Source organism: Anopheles coustani, chromosome 2 (assembly GCF_943734705.1).
Source record: "Anopheles coustani chromosome 2, idAnoCousDA_361_x.2, whole genome shotgun sequence".
Taxonomy (NCBI): Eukaryota; Metazoa; Arthropoda; class Insecta; order Diptera; family Culicidae; genus Anopheles; species Anopheles coustani.
Window position 1 is genome coordinate 63132758 of NC_071289.1, and position 22024 is coordinate 63154781.

Here is a 22024-nt window from a genome sequence, read left to right on the forward strand (position 1 = left end):
GTGTAATTTCTGTGATGCAGCTTTGTATGGTAACTGTGTGCTGTATAAAACTTAAACTCGTACACATACAACAGCACTTGTTCTTCTTCCTTAGCATAACAACCATCTTCGAAATGTTTCTTCCCGAACATTCAATAAGCATAGATATTTTCATGTTCTGCACTATAGCTAAAGTTGAATTTGACCTACCATTTACTGGCTGAACCATATTGTTGCGTGAAATGTTGTCGATACTGTAAGTAATATGCGAGCACTATTGGCGTTGCTAACTTAAACGTTTCGGGACGAGTGTTCACCACAATAAACACAGATTGCTAATGAACGCAAACAACCGAACGAAAACGGAAGATAGATCATATATATCAAAAAACTTGGAAGAGAAACAGTGGAAACTTATCTTATCTTATCACAACTAACAGGAATTGAGTCACCACTAATTCGATCTCAGGTGCGAGCTACGGCTCATGATCTATCGCAGTAGTCGCCATACCTCGGTCAAAAATGGTATTTATTTCACAACTATCAACCACCTTGAATATAAAATAAAAAGCCGTAGGATCGTGTACGTAACTGTTCCTGAGAAAAGCAAACATCAGTCGAGTATAGAGCACCGGGAAGTTTCGCCCATAATTCACCGCAACCGCAACACGTGCAACATCAGCTTCTTTTGCAGAAGACGACAGTGATCGACGAACTGGCAAATTACCGACTTTATCTGTACGTTATCAGTAGTTAAGCGTTGCCTTTTAGCCTACTGATTAAAGATAAACATTGTGGTGCGTATGGGTGATTGGGGCCGGCAGTTATGATCAACACCTAATCAGAAGTAGTTCTGCTGTGGCATACAATATAAGACTACAGGAGACGCATTGCGAAAGTGAAAGGATCAGTTTCGCATTCTAGTATCGTTTAAAATGGCTGAGGGTAAGTAACTTTCCGGCAGTGTCACGTTTCAAAAATTTGAGTCAATGTATCAATGTTGAAATTTTGTCACATCTTTCGTATCCCATTACCAGCTGTTCAACATAACAACGCACAACAAAGCTTAAACGTAGCTGGGAATACAATCAACTTGTCGCAAAGTACATTGCAGGTAAATAAGACTGCAGCGTTTTTCAACGTCCCTCCTCGGCGGCAAAATCAGCATGCTTTCTCGTTCTGTTGGTATCAATTTTCAATTGGACAGAACGAGAAAGCATGCTGATTTTGCCACCAGGGCTTCATTTAATCTGTTGCGTTACATCTGGTTTCTTTCACCTCGACAACGTTCCATCGGTGGAAAAGATACAAACAGTTGTCACTGGCTTATTGCCCCCAAACCAAAGTATGTATTTCCATAGCATATGAAATTTTTATTCCAATAATTTCTTAAGTTTCTTTCTATCCTACATTTGTACTTGCAGTTTCCTGGCAGGCCTGTTCTGACAGCGATCAGCTACCACCAGATGCCGTCCTGGCTGGTTACGATACCGACGATGATCTGATATTTGTCGGACGGGCGTGCCATAATGGTCTCATGCTACCGGCGAAGGTTATCCCGAGTAAACAGTGTGCTTACATCGCATATGATGGAGAGGAGTTTCAGAAAACATCCTATCAGGTACTGTGCTGTAGCAATGTTAGCTGGTTTCCTTCACAAAATGGTTCTATTCCTCCTAAAGCAATCGAAGCGGGTCGTACAGCGAGCGGGGAAACGATGTACATTGGACGAGGTTTTTTTAACGGAAGCTTGACTCCGGGGAAAGTTATTGAGGAAAAAAAGAAGCTTTATATTCCCTATGGTAACTGTGAAGTGATAATGAGGCGTTTTGAAATTCTTGTAGCTAACTAAAGCAAGTATACTTCCCGTGTGTTTCTGTTGTCAATAAATCTCCGTAAATTGTAGTATTTTTCACTTAACTATTGCTTTCAATCGCTTCTTTAACCGCACTCCAATACTTTGAACGGAAAACGCATGGCAAAGCGAAATGTTTGATTAGAGCAACTTTATTCAACTTAAAAATCCAGCTTAGACTAATGTTTAGCTTGTACTTGTGTTTCACAAGGTAATCAATGCATTCATTGAAAATAAACTTAAGAGAAAACCAAGTTAGGCTACTTTATCCAAATGGTACCAATAAAATTGAAAGCTACCCAAACAATGAGAAATGCTATCGTTTAGTGTGGCTTTAAGTTATATTTGTTAGTAAGTTTCCTAATATTTCCGAATAATTCTAAGGATTTTTTAAAGATACTTATTTTTCGTTTCTCGCTTGGACGATTTTGAAAATATTACTATTTTCCAATAAATCTAATTTTTGCATCACGCTATTCGATAATATTCCATCATGTTTCATTTCCTTCTTGTCCACCACTAAAGCAGCATCAAGATTTCATATAAAGATAAAAAAGATAAGTATTTTCTAGGAATTATCTTTTCTATTGAAATGAAAATCACCACCCACGCACACTGGTAGAGCAGTAGACATTCCAAGAATCGCAACATATGACATAGCATAACATCTAATCTTATCCTGGCAGCCCAACTTTAGCGGTTATCGAACAGTTAAGCTTGATACTTTTTTGTGGAAAAAGCTCAGCTCACAGTCTTTTGCGAAACTCATCTGTGTGTGGTTCGTTTCTAAATAACCCCTCAAACATAACGCGACTTAATTTAAAATAATTTTTGCGAGAGCAATGGCCGAAGGTAAGAATTGACCCACATCATTTTACTGATAAGTTTTATCTATGACAGCACAATCTATAGTCACATGATGAGTTTTAATTTTTGTTTTCCTAATATTTTGTCTCGAAAACTTAAGTTCCCAGCGAAAACAACTCCAATCAGACCGTAAAAGTAATACGGTAAAGTAAATACCATCCATTTGCAAAATTCTACATTACAGGTATGTACCAACATAGCTAAAATGCTAAAGCTTCATGTTAAGGCATGTTTTCTCATTTCAATTTCTATTTTGCAGATTTTAACTGGTGCAATTTCCAGTGACAAACTCAACAACAATGGTGGAACAAATAACTTTAACGAGACTGCAATCCAAACACCACGTAACAGTTTTAACGCTGGAAATGTAGTTCCATTATGAGTACATTTTTATTTCCTTTCTTTTCAAGTTCGTTGGCAGCACTGTACCGGCAAGGATCCGCTTCCGGCCGGAGCCATTTTGGCTGGAGAAGATCCGGATGGCCATTTGCTCTACATTGGTCGAGCGTACCACGAAGATAATCAGCTACCGGCGAAGGTCGTTCCGAAAAAGGAGTACGCCTTTGTTTCCTGCGCGGGACAGGTTGTTCGCAAGGAAGCGTTTGAGGTTTTGTGCGGTGGAAGTCTATCCTGGGTGCTTCCGGAAAATCCTACCGGCATTCCTACGAAAGCCATTGTCGGGGGTCGCACGTCGTCGGGCGAAGTGTTGTACATTGGTCGGGGATACTCGCCAACCAAACAAATGATGGGGAAGATTGTTCCAAGTGAACAGACACTGTATATAGCTTACGGAGGCTGGGAGTTTCCGACCAAGCACTACGAATACTTAGTTGAAAACTAAAATCATGCCACAATATTATACTGTTTCATTGTTTCTTTAATTCAAAGTAATGTAGGTCTTAGACTTAGTGATGGTTGAATGTTTTTATTCTGTATAACAAAAAGAGTTAGATTTGAATAAAAAGTTAAGATTTTGCAGATTCCTTGATTAATAATTTGTTGTCGTTGTGAGACTCCACACATTTGACAGGCAATCACACCATGCTGGAGTAATTCACAGCTCTATCAATGTTTTAAACAAATACAGTTTGTTTTGGATTCCACGCGTGCCATTGGGTTTACTAGACTTGTTCCCTTTGTAAACGTGGATCGTCGTTGGCTTCCACGATGAGATACTTTCGAGAATATCGGGAAATATGAAGAACATTTTCCAATGCAATCATCTTTTAGGCGTAACCCCCTCTTAATCGTGTCTGTCCGTTAAGGGCTTACTAGACACGACCGAAAAAATGAAGGCCAGGGCCTCATTTACTCTTTTAAAAGTTTGTCATAAAGTTGCTACTGAAAAGTCGCAATTTTTTTGTGTTTCGATAAGTTATATGGTTGTTAGCATTCGCCTTAGCCAATTTAGGCCATTTTATAGCAGGACAACGACCCGAAGTATACTGTCAAGAAGACGATGTCTTTCTTCCGGCCTTATCGAATAAAAATGCTTGAATGACCTTCTTAGAGCCTTAAGCCCCATTTAGAAGTTGTAAGCAAACAAAAACTAATTACAGTGTATTTATTTGGAATTGAACAAAAATACTGTACAGTGTACACCCTATCATTACAGTACTCAGAAACTCTTTAGGGATTGCAGGAGGGAAGGACGTGACGGACATCAATAACTATCAATCTACTAATCAGGGAGCTATGGAAAATCGGTCTCAATCATCTTGATGCAAACGGAACTGGTTGTGTTTTCGCAGGCGAATAAGAAGCATTCGAAGGTTTTTTATTAACTTCGCCTACTGTGCAAACTTGCAGATGACATGGAGTGAGTTGTCCTTGTTAGAGGAAATAACTTTGTGGTGAGTTCAGTTCTGGTTTTTTTTCGCTCCTGTTACTCCAATGCACACAACCTACGACGATAATCATATTTGATAATGAAATATCGCCTTCTAGAATAGGCTCCTAATGTATTACCTCCGCAGTTGACCCTTTGATGGATATCTTGTTGTTCGTCACTTCTAAGTGTTGCTGTGAGTTGTTGACGATACGGCGTTGGCTCTCTGTAAAACATCATAAAGAGCGTCGCCCAGAATTGGTATAACTTTGTGTAACATATTCATGTATGAACAGGAATACAGCCACAATCAATGCAGTACAGAATTGAATCCTTACCATTCGAAGCGCCTTCGTGTGGCGAACTGGTTGTTCCGATCACAATATTCTGTAGTGAGAGAATCATTTTAGCTACGAGGCTGTACGCATATGTTACGTACTTAAATGTATATTACCTGACTCTTGGTTTCCGCTATGTCGATTTCATTTCCGGACACATTGACCTTCTGCACGGAATTATTAAAATCAACTGGATGCTCCGAGCTAAAACCTATAGTATGATTTACGAACACAAAACAAAAAATATGTAAAGAAACATTTTTCTGGTTTAACTTCAACACAAATAAGTGTAATTTCTGTGATGCAGCTTTGTATGGTAACTGTGTGCTGTATAAAACTTAAACTCATACACATACAACAGCACTTGTTCTTCTTCCTTGGCATAACTACCGGCTTCGAAATGTTTCTTTCTGAACGTTCAATAAGCATAGATATTTTCATGTTCTGCACTATAGCTAAAGTTGAATTTGACCTACCATTTACTGGCTGAACCATATTGTTGCGTGAAATGTTGTCGATACTGTAAGTAATATGCGAGCACTATTGGCGTTGCTAACTTAAGCGTTTTGGGACGAGTGTTCACCACAATAAACATTGATTACTAATGAAGGCAAACAACCACACGAAATGGGAAGATACATCATATATATCAAAAAACTTGGAAGAGAAACAGTGGAAACTTATCTTATCTTATCACAATTAACCGGAATTGAGTCACCACTAATTCGATCTCAGGTGCGAGCTACGGCTCATGATCTATCGCAGTAGTCGCCATACCTCAGTCAAAAAAGGTATTAATCTCACAACTACCAACCATCTTGACCATAAAATGAACAGCCGTAGTTCGAGCTTCTATAAGTAGCGCAAAAGGCGATTCAGTTCGTGTTCCTAATTGTTCCTGAAGAAATCAAGCATAAATCGAGTACAGAGCCGAGAGGTTTTGCTCATATTTCATTGCTTCTGTGACGCTCAGCTTGGTATTCAAGTTCCATTTATAATCGCTCAGGATAATATCCGTACCGGCTGTTGTATGTTTCGAAAATTTAAGCCAGTGCACTAATATTGAAATGACAATTTTTGTCGCGACTTTCGATTCCCATTCTTAGCAGTCCAATCTGATCTGATATTTTGATCGGACAGGCATATCATAATCGGACAGGCACTAAGCAACCCATAAGTTGGTTTAGGATAGGCTTAAGAACACCTTGTTAAGCTTTAAGATATCATGATTTCGGATAAAAGATCTTTATCTTTTCTAGCGATTTTTGATTTCTATTGAATTGAAAATCACTACTCACCCACACTGAAGTATCTGAATAAAGAATTTTGATACTGTAGATTTTTAAACTAATTAATTACACTATTTAAAATCGATCGGTTTACATTTCAAAATTACATTTTCCTGCACGACTGTGCAATTGTGCTAACGCGAAACGAACTGAACACCAAAGTCGATGTGGGCCAAACATTAATTGAGTATTTTCTCTTTTAATTCGTTTGACCTTGACTGTATTGCAGATACTTCACACGCTTCGGTAAAACACGCTTATGCATATGCTTAGGTATGTGTTCTAATTTTAGAAACCGTTTCCATGTGGTAATATCTAGGCAATTTTCAGGGGTCTGTTTAAATGTGCTGACGCTCATGGGATTCCTTTGTTTACGAGAAAACACTTTTGTTGATCTTTCCCGTCTGAATTCTATCCTAAAACAAGGCTGCGAATATTCAACATACTACAGCCCTGACTGACAGTATTTGCAATAAGTACGTAAAACCAAATAAAAAACTTAAAACTAAATGTGAAAGAAGGTTCAATTCGTTTAGGAAAAGGCATAACAGATAGTTACAGGGCATGATTAATATCGTTAGGAATCATTGTTATTGAAAAACCAGTCGTTTTGTAAACTCGCTCGTTGGAGGTAAGACAAGTATGCTTCTGAAAAATGAAACGCTTCGACTACTATTTGAAGAAATTAATACCGTGTACCGCATTGCTTTAACACGTATGGAAAATTATAAATTCCTTTGCGCCGTGCTCTTTTAATTTTATTTTTAATTTTGTTAGACAAGTTCATTTATACTTAAGTTAAGAAACGTTCAATTTCTTGTTTTAGTTCAAGTTAACTGTTGAAATGAGAAAATTTCTATTCAAACATCACTCATATAGGATATTCTTCTTAATCCAAAACCAAGTTAAATGTATCCAATCAAAACTAAAACTAGTTTGCAAATGTTTTCATTTCGAATACATCATCACTGGTTAGAACGAAAAACAATAAAGATACCGCTGGACTAATAAATTTTGCAACCGCGTGTTTCTTTTAGGTTGAGCTTTTTTTTCTGGTCCGGCTTATTTAAAAACTAACTATAAAAAATGAAATAAATATAAACCCTATTCCGTTTGGAAGCGGTTATGTGTGTGTGAAATTTGGAAGAAGTATCGAACTCGTTCTCGCTCGAAGCATTTGTTATCAGCCAAACCGGAATGCATATAGGAATAAGTGATTCAACCGGTGTGTCTTGTTTCCATCTATATGTTTGAATGTTGGTGACAAAAAACAAACACCTTTTATCAATAGAAAGATAGTTTAATGTAAATGTGCATTTATGATAGTTATATGATTTTTATCTAACATAGAAACCTGAGCGCAATTCCTAATCTAAAGGCGTTTAACACGCAGAGACAAGTACATCTGCTGATAACCGATGGGTTGCTCTATGAATCATTCATCAATGGGTGTAGTGTATTGGAAAAGTGAATCATTTCGTCTTATCGGAGAGAAGGGAAATGGTCCGCTTGGTGCGATAGAACGCACATTAGTCCCATTTTCAAAACTTGTCGTTTCCAAATTGCACACAAAACCATCCACAAAAGTGCCTGATGGTAGTCGTGGGAGCGCTTTGGATCAAAATTCCAACAACCCCAACTTCCTACCACCAACATCTTGAAACCGCCTCCGACGGCGCCTTATCTCGCGCTTCTAACGTACGTACGTTTATTATTCCTTCCAGCGGTCGTCGCGAGCGTCAGTCACGATCGGAACGCGCCCGCGAGAAGTGATTTCGAGTGCGAGTCCGTATTTGCGATTTTTTTTTTTGCACAGTTCTGCGCTCCGGTCCTAATCTACATTTTTTTTGTTTTTGGCTGAGAAGTTCGCGTCGCACGCTGCTGGCGCAGTTTGTTCTTTTTTGGAGCATCCACCCTTTCCGTTTGTGACGCGCGCATAATTGGGAACCGGTTCCGTCCAGTTTTCCGCGAACTATACAATACACAAGATGAACCAAGGTAAGAAGTCCGTTGTTGATAGGGTTCTGTCGGTGTGCCTCTTTTTTGTATTTTCATCGGCGTCGGTTTCGGTTCGCGAAATGTTTCAAAAGTAAAATAAAAGACCAACGCAAGAACCTTCTGGAGCCATAAAAGGATGTCGCTTGTTTTTTATGCCCTCACGGTTCGTGCGGATAGAAGCGCGTGTCTGAAGAGGAAGCAATGTGTGCAGTGGAATGCAGATCGAACCGAGACGAACCGGAAACTGCTGTTCAAATAAACCGGCAGCGGCGTGTCTGGGCTGCATAACAATTTAGCTTAAAATTTTGAAATAGGATTTTATTTTGAGGATATTTTCAACTCACAGTACGTTTGCACATCGACCTCGATGAGTAGGATTACTTATCGCTTATCGGTTTCGGATTACATATGGTGCCATAATGCGGCGTCAAGGTTCAAGTGGAAAACAGCTTGTCCCTGCCAACGGGGGGTTTTTTATCTGTTATCTGTTAGACGCCCCGCGTAATCTCCCGGCCCAAGTACGCCCCGTCATGGTGTGATTTTTTTGCGCTCCCTTCGTTCGATTTTATCGCTGCACCTGATACACCGATTTTGCGTCCATGGGCAGACATTTTGGTTCAACTAAGACTCGCTTCCGTTCGCAGGATTTACCTGGATTCCGTGGACCAACCACCAGGGCATTCCGCCGGCGGGCGTTTACGCTGGCAACGACCAGGATGGATCACCGATCTACGTTGGCCGGGCGTACCACGAGGGAGATCAGCTGCCGGCGAAGGTGATCCCTTCGAAGCAGGCGGCCTATGTGTCGCACAACGGGATGGAGATTTTTAAGACACACTATGAGGTCCTCACCGGATCGGGCTTCACGTGGGTTGGCAGTGGCAATGGACATGTACCGGCCGGTGCCGTCCTTGCCGGTAATACATCGACCGGGGAGCCCCTGTACATTGGGCGCACGCACCACGAGGGAAGCCTAACGCCTGGCAAGATCCACCGTTCGCACGGATGCCTCTACATCCCCTTCGGCGGGGCCGAGCAGAGTTTCCTCAGCTACGAGGTCCTGGTCGGGCAGTCACGCTGTAAGTATTCGAGCTGGGCGTGCACCAAATTGCCTTGTAAACACCGCGCTAATATTTCTTTCCCTTCTGGTTTAACTTTTAGCCGCCTGGCAACACTGCTCCGCCCATGCACCGCTTCCACCGGGTGCCATTCTGGCCGGACACGACTCGGACAGCTCGCCGATCTACGTCGGCCGGGCGTACCACGAAGGTGATCAGCTGCCGGCGAAGGTGCTTCCGGGCAAGCAGATCGCCTACGTGTGCCACAACGGCCAGGAGATCCCGAAGCATACGTTCGAGGTCCTGTGCGGTGGCAACGTGTCCTGGGTTCCGGCCGGGTTCGGCAGCGTACCACCGACGGCCGTCTTCGGTGGACGCACCTCGAGCGGCGAAGCGCTCTACATTGGCCGGGCACACCATATGGGTAGTCTGACGCCGGGCAAGGTGCACCCTAGTCACCAGACGCTCTACATCCCGTACGGTGGCAGCGAGATTCCGATCAAGAGCTACGAGGTCCTGGTCGAGCACGGTGGTGGCATGCCCGGACACCCAGGATTCCCCGGCATGCCTCCGGCGACCCCGTTCCATTGATAACGACTGCCCCCCCAGCGGAAGTATTATCCCGAACTCGTCGAACATGTGTAGTATCACAGCACGCAAATGCAATTTTATTATTACGCACTTTATAGCAACAGACAAACCATCCGGTTTAGCGTACGGTAAGCGGTACGAATCGCTAGAGGACTAATTTCGGCCAAGTATAGCAGTAAATAAAAACACACACCTCCTAAAACGTACAATCCCTCGTGTTGTCGGGTTCGTTCTTGATTTGATCCAGCAGCACCAGCTCGTAAGTAATGATAGTTCCTGCCATCTGAAAAAGGAAAATAAAGGGATTGGAATCGATAAGGGAAACATCAACACATTGAATAATTTGCAAAGATTATGAACGATGTACATGCAATCTGAAAATAATTAAAGGAAAATTTGTTCCAATCTGCGTACAAATGTTCTCTTTGAAATTCCACACACAGACGATGCTGAGTGTTGTTTTTGATCTTATCTGCTGAAGAACGATGGATGACGCTATCGTCATAACAGTGCAGTATTTCTTCACACCACTCAAACCTGTTTGCTTGCTCACCGCTATTTACGGGGTCCCAATCGATAATGATAACGAATGGGGGCCGCTTTTGTCACCCGTGGGTACAGTCTCGCCGACAGACCGGATGAATCAACTGATAAGTTAAGTAAATGATAGCAAAACAGCAACCGGTTGTGCAAGTGCAAGCAAGTGGTGGTGGTGTGTTGTTATTGTGATTGTAGGCATTGCTAGTTCTGTTTTTGGTTTTGTTTCAAAACGTTTTGCCATTAAACCACATGGAACAGATAAACTGATTTTAAATTAGTCACCAACAACAGTATTTTCCAACAAAAGAAATCAGTGATAATTGAAAGTGACTCAGTTATTTCTTTCTCAAATTTTGATTCAGTCATATTTTCTAAACTTGTAATTTACTCTGAGTAAAGCTCGTTGTTTTTCTTTATAAATTCAAGTAGATTCATGCTATGGGTGCACTTCAGCAAAGATGAGTAGCACCTACCAAAGGAATTATCAAGGAATACAATATATATCAAGGAATTCCAATTTACTTTATGAATCAGCGTGGCCTTTTCATGAGTTAAACACTTGTTTGGTTTCGTACCCCAATTAAATTTGATAAATGATAACACACATGTAATCAGGTAACTTAATAAAATAATCACATTAATAAGACGTAGAAAAATATTAAATGGATAATTGAACGTAGACGTAGAAAAATATGAAAAATATTGAAATCCACATTCGATACAGTCATAATTACCCCGGCACGCTCAAATATTCAACCCAAGAACGCTTTGCGCCCTATGGCTGCAATAAAATGTAAAGATAAGCCACGATGGAGCAAAACTGGGACAAAACACAACCGTTATGTTTTGATCAACAGTTTTAATCCCACAGTCATCGTTATGTTTTGATGTATGAAATAAGTGTTCTCAAACTACAAGATAAAACTTAAAAACTAACCACATAACCTTCGTATATGGTAAAAGACATATCAAAGATTTGTGAAAATATAAAGAGTGAAAATCATCGAAAAATTTGAATCATCTTTGATGGCTTGGAAATGCAATAATGATAACGTCAATTTCAATACAGATACAGGATGGCACATGTCCGATACAATGCTCCACAGCAAAGGGCATTATCTATGTAAAACTATAGAATTTTGTGCAAAGAGCCTCGGGGCTGACACAATGCAATTCCACTCGACTAACAAAGTACCGAGAAAAGGAGAGTTACAAACTAGATAAAATCTTGAGATATGTTTACCCAGGAGAAACTGTGAATGTGCGGAAGCATCCATTTCATAGCAACCGTTCAAGTAGAACAGTTCATTCAGTACATTACTTCCCTTGAAGCAGAGCTCCAAAGAATCTGTGGAGGGGAGAAGAACATGGTACTTACTGCCAATATCAGCGGCCTTCGGATAAAAAAGAATCGCTTCCCGGAAAGGGCGTTCTCCGCCGTTGCAGCTGCATCGCAGAGACGACGCAGGTCCAGGTTCCAGTTGGAGCTCGGAAAGCGACGCAGCGTCTCCAGAGGACGCTCCGAAGCCTGGCTGACTGATGACACGATGAACAGCATCATTACGCAGCGGCTCATGAGAAAACCGAGCGAGTACCAGAAGTAAACCGTCGTCACGGTGGTCGCCTTGAGGCTACGAAAGGAAACGGAAACGGGTCGACGATTATTCCGGTGTGTGGTTATTCTATTAGGTAGGTAATCCTATTTGTTACTCGAAACTGTTATACAGCTGCACGGTGATGAAGAGCATGTCGTTGGCGCAGGAAATAAGGATCAGCTTGGAAAAGCGCCCATCCACGAAGCCAACCAGCTCGGTGAGCCGAACAAAATCCAACCGGAGACCTCGCCAAACTCCCTGCGGCTGGGGTTGGCCGTCGAGACGCTCGAGTCGCTCGTTGAACTGCACGAAACGTCGTTGCAGCCCCAGGCTGAGGCATATGATGAACACGTCCACGTAGTGCCAGGTGAACTTGGCGACGCGCATCGTCAGTTCGATGGTCCAGCCGAGCAGCGGATGGTACGGGATGGCTCGCAGTATATACGGATGTTCCCGTTGGAAGAAGTTCTTCCAGAAGGTGTTCCGATGTGGACAGAAGCGTATGTGCAACTCATTCAGTTTGTACGCCGAGAGGAAGTTGAGCGTATCCTCCAGGAAGGCGAACGTCATCACACCGAACGCGATGAGGCACAACTTGCGCCGAAGGGGTAGCGCATTGGCTGGTGGCAGGTAGGGGGCACTGCGGAACGGTAGCTCATCCGCATACCAGCGACCCATAATGCGGCCCCAATTGCGGCCGAGCAGCATCAATTCGGTCATGAAAAACACATTAAAGACGTAGTAGGCAAGTGAAGCTACCGAAAAGAAATTGTTTTTTGAAAGACGTACGCTCCAGTGTAGTGGAATGTAGGGCAAGATGCCCCGCCATGCCAAACTTAAAGAATGAAATATTGATAGGTGAATTATGAAATTGTGTAATTAAAAAGTATTTGAAATAATGGTTTTTCATCTTTGACGTGTTTCACTCTCTCTGTATGAGATTCAACGACAAAATTTTACTGAAAAAAAGAGGTAAAACCAAAGTCAATGGAGAAGAAGTCGCAGCATACCATGTAACGAGAGAAACCAACCGTGTGAAGTATTTTGACAGTTGGTTGAAATTTTGTTTACCTCTCACGAGCAGCCAAGAAAGTGAGGCAAAACAGCAAATTTGGTATGTTTCATCGACAGAACAAGGAATTGAGGCGTTCGAAATATGTTCTGGAGACCAACACACTTAATTTGGGCAATCACGGCGAGCAAAAGGATCCATATCCCATGACTTCACACAGATGAGCAGTTTCTATCCGCGAGACCATGGATACTGTGAGGTAAATTTACCAATTACCTATTTCGCGAAGATTTTGGCGGAGATCTCCCACAAGTATGCTAGAAATTTTTGTAAACACTTTATCAAACAACTGTCACAACAATGGCGGAGCAAAAAATAGCGTTGATCCGACCAGTCTTTTGATTAATCTTGGGTAAAATTATTTAATTGATAAGAAATGTACCTTATGAACCTTTTGGCACGATTCATTCATATTAATCTTTCACCCAAGACTCATTCAGATTGATTCATAAATATTCAAAGTTTCGAAACTAATAAAATGTAATTTTAGTGGTTCTTTGGTTGATGAATCTATCGTTCAAATGTTGATTAATGTGTAAAAGCAAAAGCAGCCATTCAGATTCATGAATAAGAATCTGAATTACTAAACTCTGGAAATTATGAAACATTTAGTCACCAACTTATAGCTTTTGAAATAGGATATTGCTATCGAGCACATATTCACCGAATACCTAATTAGCACATGTTTGGAGCAAACTGCACCGATACAGCTTTGAACCAAAACACCCATAATTTCCAAGCTTATTCATTCTGGCACTGTTTCAACTAGATTTACTCAAGGTTGAACATGTTTGCATACATAACTCACAAATAATTAATTTGCACTTCTTCATGTTGAAACAAATGATGAACAATTCATTGCAATACACCGAATTTGGAGAACAGGGTCGGAAACATTTCTTGGTGTTGGTTTTGGAATCACAGATTTTCAAAAAATATAAAAACTCCATCGGTAGTGTTGGTTGAATTATTTCTACTGGAGTGCGTTTCACCACATGATTCTTTTGACAATTTTCAATCGAATGTTAAATGTTATTTTGATATGTTCTGGTAATCGAACAAATGTTAGAAAAGAAGAAATCAACGTTTTTTATTTAATGGGTGCATATTGCTTCCTTTTACCTTAAGTAACATACGTTAATACTTACAGGCTTCCTTCACGCCAAACATCGATTCGTGTCCGACGTAGGCAATCATCATCACGGTAAACGATACCATCAAAATCATCGTTAGGCAGCCGTACAGAAAACGGACCGACCGGACTGTCATCCGCACGTCCCGCGGGTCGCTTCCGGTGTAACCCGCGATGGGCATAAGGGAAAACAGCTGGGCCATGAAAATCACCGGCGCAAGTGCCTCGTGGATGCTGCAGTCTCTTCTGGGACGCCCACCAATGCCAATGGTTTCCGTTTCCGTAGCCAACGCCGTCGAGGCGGTCGATGGTGGATCGACGAGGCGCATATTCGTCGACGGGCGCTTGACAGGAGTCACTTCCAGTGGCGTCATCACACCGAATGGCCGTGCTAGCATGACCTGAGGATAATCCGAACGAACAAACAAACCGTGATCACTACCGACGGGGCGGGCGAACGACAAATAGCCTCTCATTATGAAAGGTTAATCCTACCGAACTTTGGCTCGGGACTGGGCCAAAGGATTAGCACGGAGTAACACCGATAACAAGTTCCGTGTGTCCAGCGAGTGGACTCTACTGCAACCGACTGCTGTCCGAACAATAGACCACGACCAGGGTTAGGACCCCTAGCTGTTAGCCGATGGAAAATTGAATACTCGTGACAAACTATTGTAAACAGAACAATTATCTGGTCAGTGAATTATCTTCACTTTGAGCCTGGGAAACCGCACAGATGGGCCGCTGGTATCCGTTGGACGCGAGCCAAGTGAAACGGAAAGTTTCACTTAATAACGGTGCATATTTGACTTTGTGTGTTTAATATTTTTTCGCCGCATATTCAAGACATAATGGATTCTTAGTAGCTCATCTAATTAGAGTACATTTTTTCCGTATATTTATTGATAGATACTAAATTTATAGCACAGTGAAATTGCGTTCCAGCAATCTGTCGGTTTCAGCCATGTAAACAGTGGGAAAATTATCAAACCATGTACGGATAATATCGAGAGAATCTAATCTATAGTATATAAAACATGTAAGCGAAGCTTCTAGCTCATTTAGTTTGTGCAGTGTTTGAAGCACTCATAGAGTGTTGCGTTTTTGTACAGAGAAAATGAATGTGAAAAATAAAATGTTTCTCGATGTTGAAACAAACCATACTCTTCAACTAAGCCATGATTCTTTCTCTCCACGGTCAAGAAGTAACCAAGCCCAATGTGGAAGGTCAAAAACACCCTGACGACAAATTGAACGTATATTTCATCCCGTTGGAGTCTAACTCAACGGCAGTGCAAGATAACACTACTGTATCGGATGAAATAAAGTGGACCATTGAAGAATTTAGAATTTACATTGAACGTGCGTACCACGGTGTTGATCAATATCCGACTTTACGTTTCTGCAGGTGGAAGAAAGAACTATTACAACAACCATGAAGTACTTGGCGAGGTTCGACGTGAATTCAGAATGAGGGTTGAGAATGCACGAATATAGTAAACAAGTTTGGGAAACAGTGTTGAATCTTTCGACAAGATCCATTCGAATTGATTTGTGAATCTTGAAAGAGTAGATTGAATAACATATAAAAACGCTCCTACGAACACCTACAGAGTTGTGAAAACTATTTAAATAAAGCACTACTTTACTTACGCAGCTCTCGTACGAATCATCGCTCGCATTTTTTTTTTTTTTTTCATTTACTACCAACATTTATATTCGGCAAATTATTTATAAATCTCAAAATTTCAAATAGTTAAAAAAGCTTCAACTGTCATTCATGAATCTTATTGAATCTTTTTGAAGATTTGGATTCATGAACTTGCCAATCCTCGTTGGAAGCGATTCAAAATAATGATGAATTCACCTGAAACCCGCAAAGTCAGGAAATCTAAGAGATTCAATGGTGTTAACAAAATGTAATTGGTTTAAACGGTTGAAACATGTAAATTGTAATGCAGTTACCAGGTTTGTAATATTTTTAAATATTTTATGAAACTTTTTTTTTGCCATACAACAGTTTTTTCCATGCAATGGACCTGCTAACTTAATACAAAAGGATCCGCGACCATTTAATCTACATATTAGGTTATGTTAATTTAAAAAATATAGTTTTGAATATAGTTTCCGAACTAAAACAAAAATAACCGAAAATAACAAAAATCTAAATAACTTTTTGGTATTTAACACAATCGTCTTAGTCCGCCAAACGTTTTCTACAACGTATACAAGAACTTGGGAAGCGACGAGGATCGGAATGCAAAACGGAAAATGGCGTTTGTTTAAAAAACTTGCAAACAAGTGGAATATGAATCAGCCCGATGAAACATTTCCAGCTTTAAGAATTATACCCTTATTAGACGAGGAATGTATCCGTCATATTTTTCCATCCTTTTACTGTCAAAGAGAGCTCTGGCAGGGCGTTTGACATAAAAATGATGTCCGCTCGTGTAATAACGAAAAGTTCCACAAAAAAGGTTTTGCAGTTATTTGATCATTTTCACGATTCAATTTAGCGTATTGTTCATCCTAGAGTAACGAACAAAATCCGTTGATATCAACAAAGCAAAAAGTAAACAAATCGCCACTTTGACATATAAATGCCAGTCGAAAGAAAATCGGAACCGGTCATGCCTAATTCCGATTTTGAGGAAGGAATGTATCTGTCAAGAGCGTTTGGCAGATAACTTCTGGAAAAATATGACAGGTACATTCCTTGTCTAATAAGGGTATTAAACGTAAACTTTAAATTTAACATAATTCTGCTCTCAGCTGGAAGCAATTATTTAAACAAAAAATTAAAAAATTATGCAAGAAATATTTTGTAGAATCTAGTCGTCAAAAGTGCCGTTGCTTGACCTATTGATCTGGAAAACAATTCACTGTTGGGAAGTTCATTAGTCTTCCATTATTTACTTCAGTTTTTCCTCCAAGTTCGGCTTCGTACGGTTCCGTTTCACGGCAAAGACATCGGGTTCGTCGTTTCGCATTCTTCGTCATTCTCCACTTCCACATATTCATATTTTGCCATCAACATCTTCATGGCTGTCACTTCCGGTAACTTAATCACATCAAGTACTGAGTCCTGAGGACCGTGACCACTGCAGACGGGACGACAAATAACCAAACATTATAAAATGGTAATCCTACCGAGTGCCAGACTTTATCTCCGCACTAGGCGAATGGATTACCACGGAGTACCACTGATTACTCGTAGAGGGTGTCTAGCTGATGGTTGTAAATGGTTGTACTCACCACGTACTGTGTGTTGTAAACAGAACAATTATCCGATCAACTATCCATTTGCGCCTGGGAAACCTAGCGGATGGTTTGCATGCATCCCCAAGAAAAACGGGTTGCCGTCGGACGCAACATTGACGCTTCACTGATATGTTCCCAACAAGCGAGCTTGTATGCCAAAACTCCCCAAATAGTTGGTTCTGGATGATTGAAAGTCAACAGGTTTTAGACTCGCGTAGAATTTTCGGAGGCGTTTTGAATGAGGAAGCGAGGTGTTTGATTTATGGCAAGCTTTGTTCGATAAGTGTTATATTTAATTCAAGCACAATGGCCACAGTGGTCGTCCTTGAATCACCGAGCAAACAGATCCCGCTAATAACCGCCTGATAACAGGGAATAGTTGGACAACTTGTTTTGCTAACAGTTAAAATTGAATTGGTTCAAGTTAAAATTGTAAGTTTATTCTTCAACAAACATTTATCGATGCTTCATGCTTTTTGCTTGGTCTTGCTGTTTGGAATTTGTTTTTTTTTTATCATGAAAATATTGTTAATTCATTTCATGTCAGTTAAGTATATTCACATAAACTTTTGAAACAAAAATAAATGGCTAACGTTATTCCTTCTTCATCTTCCTTCACCTTCTTTTTCTCCACTTTTGGTTGAACTTTCATTATGTTGAATTAAATCTCAATTTTATATTTGGAAATTTTACTAAGGTAAGAACAATTTTATACCATATCATTAACAGATCTAATTGGTAAAACGTTTCAAAATTAGTTTTCCTTAAAATTATTTCCAGTTTCCAAAACAAAATGAGAAAAATTTAGTTTTTTGTATTGTTCAGTCCATATTATAGATAACAAAACACCAATTGGAATGAGTCTGTAACATTTGTCTACCAGCTTCATAAAATGTACGTATTGATGTCAATAAAATTTCCAACTTAGCAAATAGTGTGTAAATACAGAAATTTTATTAATTTAAATTAATCGAAATAGTTTTTAATTGAAAAACAATGAACGAAGATAATTGCTTTCCTGAGAATATTATATAACCAACATATCTGAAGTGTTGGAATACAAACGGAACGTGCGACAGCCCACACTTGAATCTTGTTATTTATATTATGTATCTTTGAGACATCTTCAATGAAGTGCAAATATTGTCCAACATTTATTGAATGGAACTCCATTTTCAGTGGAGTGCTAGCTGGAATGGAATCCCCGTATGTGGGTCATGTAAAACAGTAGAAAAATAATCCAATTTTCTGCTGATAACATGGAGAGGATCTATTCGAAAGCGTATAAAACATGCAAGTGAACCTTCCGGGAATATTCAGAGCAGCTTTCGAAGCATTCGTTGAGTGTCGTCTTTATTGCGGAGCAATTCGAAAGTAAAATTAACATGTGTTACGGTGGATTCGCAAGCCGCTTTCTCGTGCTAGGCCTGTTACTAGGAATGATCCTGACTCTCGAAGCCAATGCACGATGGAGCGAAGCCGGGATAAAAATCAAAAATTCATTTTTGGATTTCAGAAAAATGACATATGTTTTCTTAAACTACAAGATGAAACTAAGAAATGACCCAAAAACTAGAGCCCCTGTTCTTCCAGGTTCTGAGAAACAGCCCGTCAAAGTCAAGATTTGTGAAAATATTGCGTGAAAAATTGAAAAAAATCCATCAACTTTGAAGGTCTGTAACTCCTATAATAATGGTCGGAATCGAATTTCAAGTAGAGTTTTGGAAAGCTATATTATCATGCTTTAAAATTGTTGACAGTTTAAGTAAATTGAAATTGAAAGTCACAAAATATTAAGCATTGTTTCGCAAAACTCCATGAATTTTTTTAAATTTTCTGTCTTTAACCTTACGCCATCGCTAAGGATTGTGAAAGATTGTAATATGATGCATACCCACTTATAGTCTAGAATGTTTTGTAACAATAAATGATAGGTTTTTTTGCGCATACGCGCGCATCTGTACGTCATTCTGTACTTTATATGTGAAGCTTATAGTTTATCACCTACTAGGCGTCTCCATCATGCCATATGCAGCATCATGTGTGGTAAGAAATATATGAAATTCTCATTCAATCAAATATAGGTAGATGATCGTATCGTAAAAATGTGAAGCAGGGTAGTGGTTGAACATCACGTAAAAGGGAAAAGACAAGCCAAGTCAATGGCAAAGAATGAAATTTGGTTTGGTTTGCTTTGAATGTATTAGGTCGCTTTTTCTTGTTCTTCAGCTCACAAACTCATCTGTTTATACCCAGAATTCCTCGGAATAATGTACCCTACACTAACATTTTGTTCTGTTTGTACCCTTACCTGTAAAAGTTGAAGTTAATCTTCAAGAGTTGGTGAATCACACTGCGTGTAGAATAATTGAAATGCAAAAAGCAGAAATCTTGCGGCACCTTTCATCTTCTTTGTGTGAGTCACTAAGCGTCGTATTATTGCGCTCGTGGGGCATTGACGGATCTAGTGGACACAGCATTTACAATCAACCGTTTCATGGTTCCGGAGAAAATACTGCATCAGACAGTGATTTACTAGTATCGGCATTAATGCCTATCCGTCTTTCGTTCATTAGTGACGATTCAGGTATCATCTGGATTAACTTGATGCCACAAAGTGTAAGGTTTTGCAGGCCAATTGTTATCGAGATTGCGAAAGAGTCAAAAGATAAAGTTATACAAACAGTAGACGAAATCAAAAGCCAAATAGCCAGGTTAGTTCCTTATACAATTAAGCTAAATGAAACAAGTTATGTGGCAGTAAACTATTCATATTACATGAGTTTAATTGATGGAAAAATATTGGCATATTTAACCGACACTCTGTCTATGCAAACATGTTGTATATGTGGTGCAAAACCAATAGAAATGAACAGTGCAGAGCACTTAGAATAGAATCTCGAGAATTTATATTATGGAATATCTCCACTGCACTGTTTGATGGATTTTTCGAATGCTTGCTCCACATTTCGTACAGAATTGGATTTAAAAAATGGAGATCAATCAAGTATAATGATCGAAAAATAAATGTATTGGAGAAAAAAATTTAAAGTAGATGAACCAAGGCAAATGGGTGGAAATAGTACGACGGGAAATGTTTGTCGTCGGGATTTTTCAAACATAGAAAAATTGAGTGATATTTTGCAAATAGAAACAGGACTTATAGAAAGGTTTCGAAATATTTTAATAGCCATTACCTGTTCACAGCCTTTAAATCCAAAAACAATTAGTATATGTTGCAAAGACACATACATGTTTTACATACATCATTACAAAACAAAATGCAAAAACAAAACATACAAAATGCCTTCTACTGTCCACAAAGTTCTTGCGCATGTAAATGTCCCAGCACCATTGGGATCCTTAGGAGAGGAAGCAGCAGAAGGTAGAAATAAAATATAAAGAAGGGATAGAAGAGAATACGTCCGTCAAATGTAACGAGAATTCAATATTAAAGACATTTTTATGAGAGCATTACAATCATCCGATCCATACATTTCAACAATATCTCTGGCTAAATTGTTTAAAAATTAAAAATAAATCCCATACCCAGACGTAGTAAAACCCTTTTTCGTAGATTACAGCTCCTCAAATAGTAATAGTCCCTTGCCAATTCAAAACCAAGAAGATAATGGTACATGTTCAGAATATTCAGATAGTAGCTCTTCGTTAGGAGACGTTATGTCCGCGTTAGATGCTTTGAATATCAATTATATTCCAGATGACAATATTTTGAATGAAAGTTTGTAGTAAATTTAGTTTGTTTTGTATCAAACTTAAAAAAATCTTTAAGTTAATATAAAAAAGAAAATTGAAAAAATAATGCACCCATAGAAAATTCCTAAAATTTGTGGATTTTGTAGCGCCACCTGGCGGGAATGTCCTGAAACATCATAATTTCATGTAATATAATAGTATTACACGATATTACAATGAAAAAATTGCAAAACATTTGATTCCGAATTTTATCCCGGCAATTTGCTCTTTTTGCTCCATAGTGCAATGGAGCCAACGAGACTGATGTTGAGCACCAGAATCAGCAAAGCGGTGATTTGTACGCAGATTTCAACTCGTTTGAACCCAATACGACGGTTTCCGAAGCGGCGGCTAAAATACCTATGTCAGATGTAATGAAGTGGTCCTTCATGAACATGTTCATGTATCAAAGCTGATCTATTCTATCAATATTTCAGGAAGTCGTATTTTGTTTCTTCACCTGGGTTGGTTCTGGAAATGGACAAGTTCCTTCCGGAGCGGTTGTAGGTGGACGGACCCCGAGTGGTGAAAATCTTTACATTGGACGTGTGTATCATGGTGACGCTCTGCTTCCGGGAAAAATTCATCCGAGTCACAAAAGGCTATACGTTTCTTCTGGTGGAAAAGAGCACTATTACAACAACTATGAAGTACTGGTCGAAGTTCGACGTGGATTTCGATTTATAGCTGAGGATGAAGGGAATGAATGAAAAAAAACCTGAAAAACGTTCCTTGCACGGAGCAGTAGCACAGTTCAGCGCACCGAACAGTTTTCTTAGTGGTGTGTAATAATACAGAAATTCATATTTGACATTAATACAATACAAAATACAATAAAAGACTAAATGAGTCCTACGTTTTTCGG

General features: G+C 39.7%; 4 protein-coding genes across 4 annotated transcripts; 3 read left to right on the forward strand and 1 right to left on the reverse strand.

Moving 5' to 3' along the window:
- The first annotated feature begins 914 nt into the window (after positions 1-914).
- On the forward strand, positions 915-3542 carry LOC131264793 (uncharacterized). The gene is made up of 4 exons (XM_058267059.1): positions 915-924; positions 1404-1600; positions 2961-3045; positions 3112-3542. The coding sequence occupies exons 1-4, from the start codon at positions 915-917 to the stop codon at positions 3540-3542; spliced, it is 723 nt and encodes a 240-aa protein (XP_058123042.1).
- A 4466-nt stretch (positions 3543-8008) lies between these two features.
- Positions 8009-9994, forward strand: LOC131266836 (uncharacterized). The gene is made up of 3 exons (XM_058269494.1): positions 8009-8154; positions 8799-9233; positions 9316-9994. The coding sequence occupies exons 1-3, from the start codon at positions 8145-8147 to the stop codon at positions 9801-9803; spliced, it is 933 nt and encodes a 310-aa protein (XP_058125477.1). The 5' UTR covers positions 8009-8144; the 3' UTR covers positions 9804-9994.
- A 5-nt stretch (positions 9995-9999) lies between these two features.
- Positions 10000-14618, reverse strand: LOC131264794 (gustatory receptor for sugar taste 64a-like). Its single transcript, XM_058267060.1, has 4 exons — positions 14159-14618; positions 12054-12693; positions 11722-11974; positions 10000-10086 (listed from the first exon to the last, which is right to left on the reverse strand). The coding sequence occupies exons 1-4, from the start codon at positions 14616-14618 to the stop codon at positions 10000-10002; spliced, it is 1440 nt and encodes a 479-aa protein (XP_058123043.1).
- Positions 14619-20395: 5777 nt separating this feature from the next.
- On the forward strand, positions 20396-22024 carry LOC131264795 (uncharacterized). The gene is made up of 3 exons (XM_058267061.1): positions 20396-20410; positions 21402-21530; positions 21597-22024. The coding sequence occupies exons 1-3, from the start codon at positions 20396-20398 to the stop codon at positions 21867-21869; spliced, it is 417 nt and encodes a 138-aa protein (XP_058123044.1). The 3' UTR covers positions 21870-22024.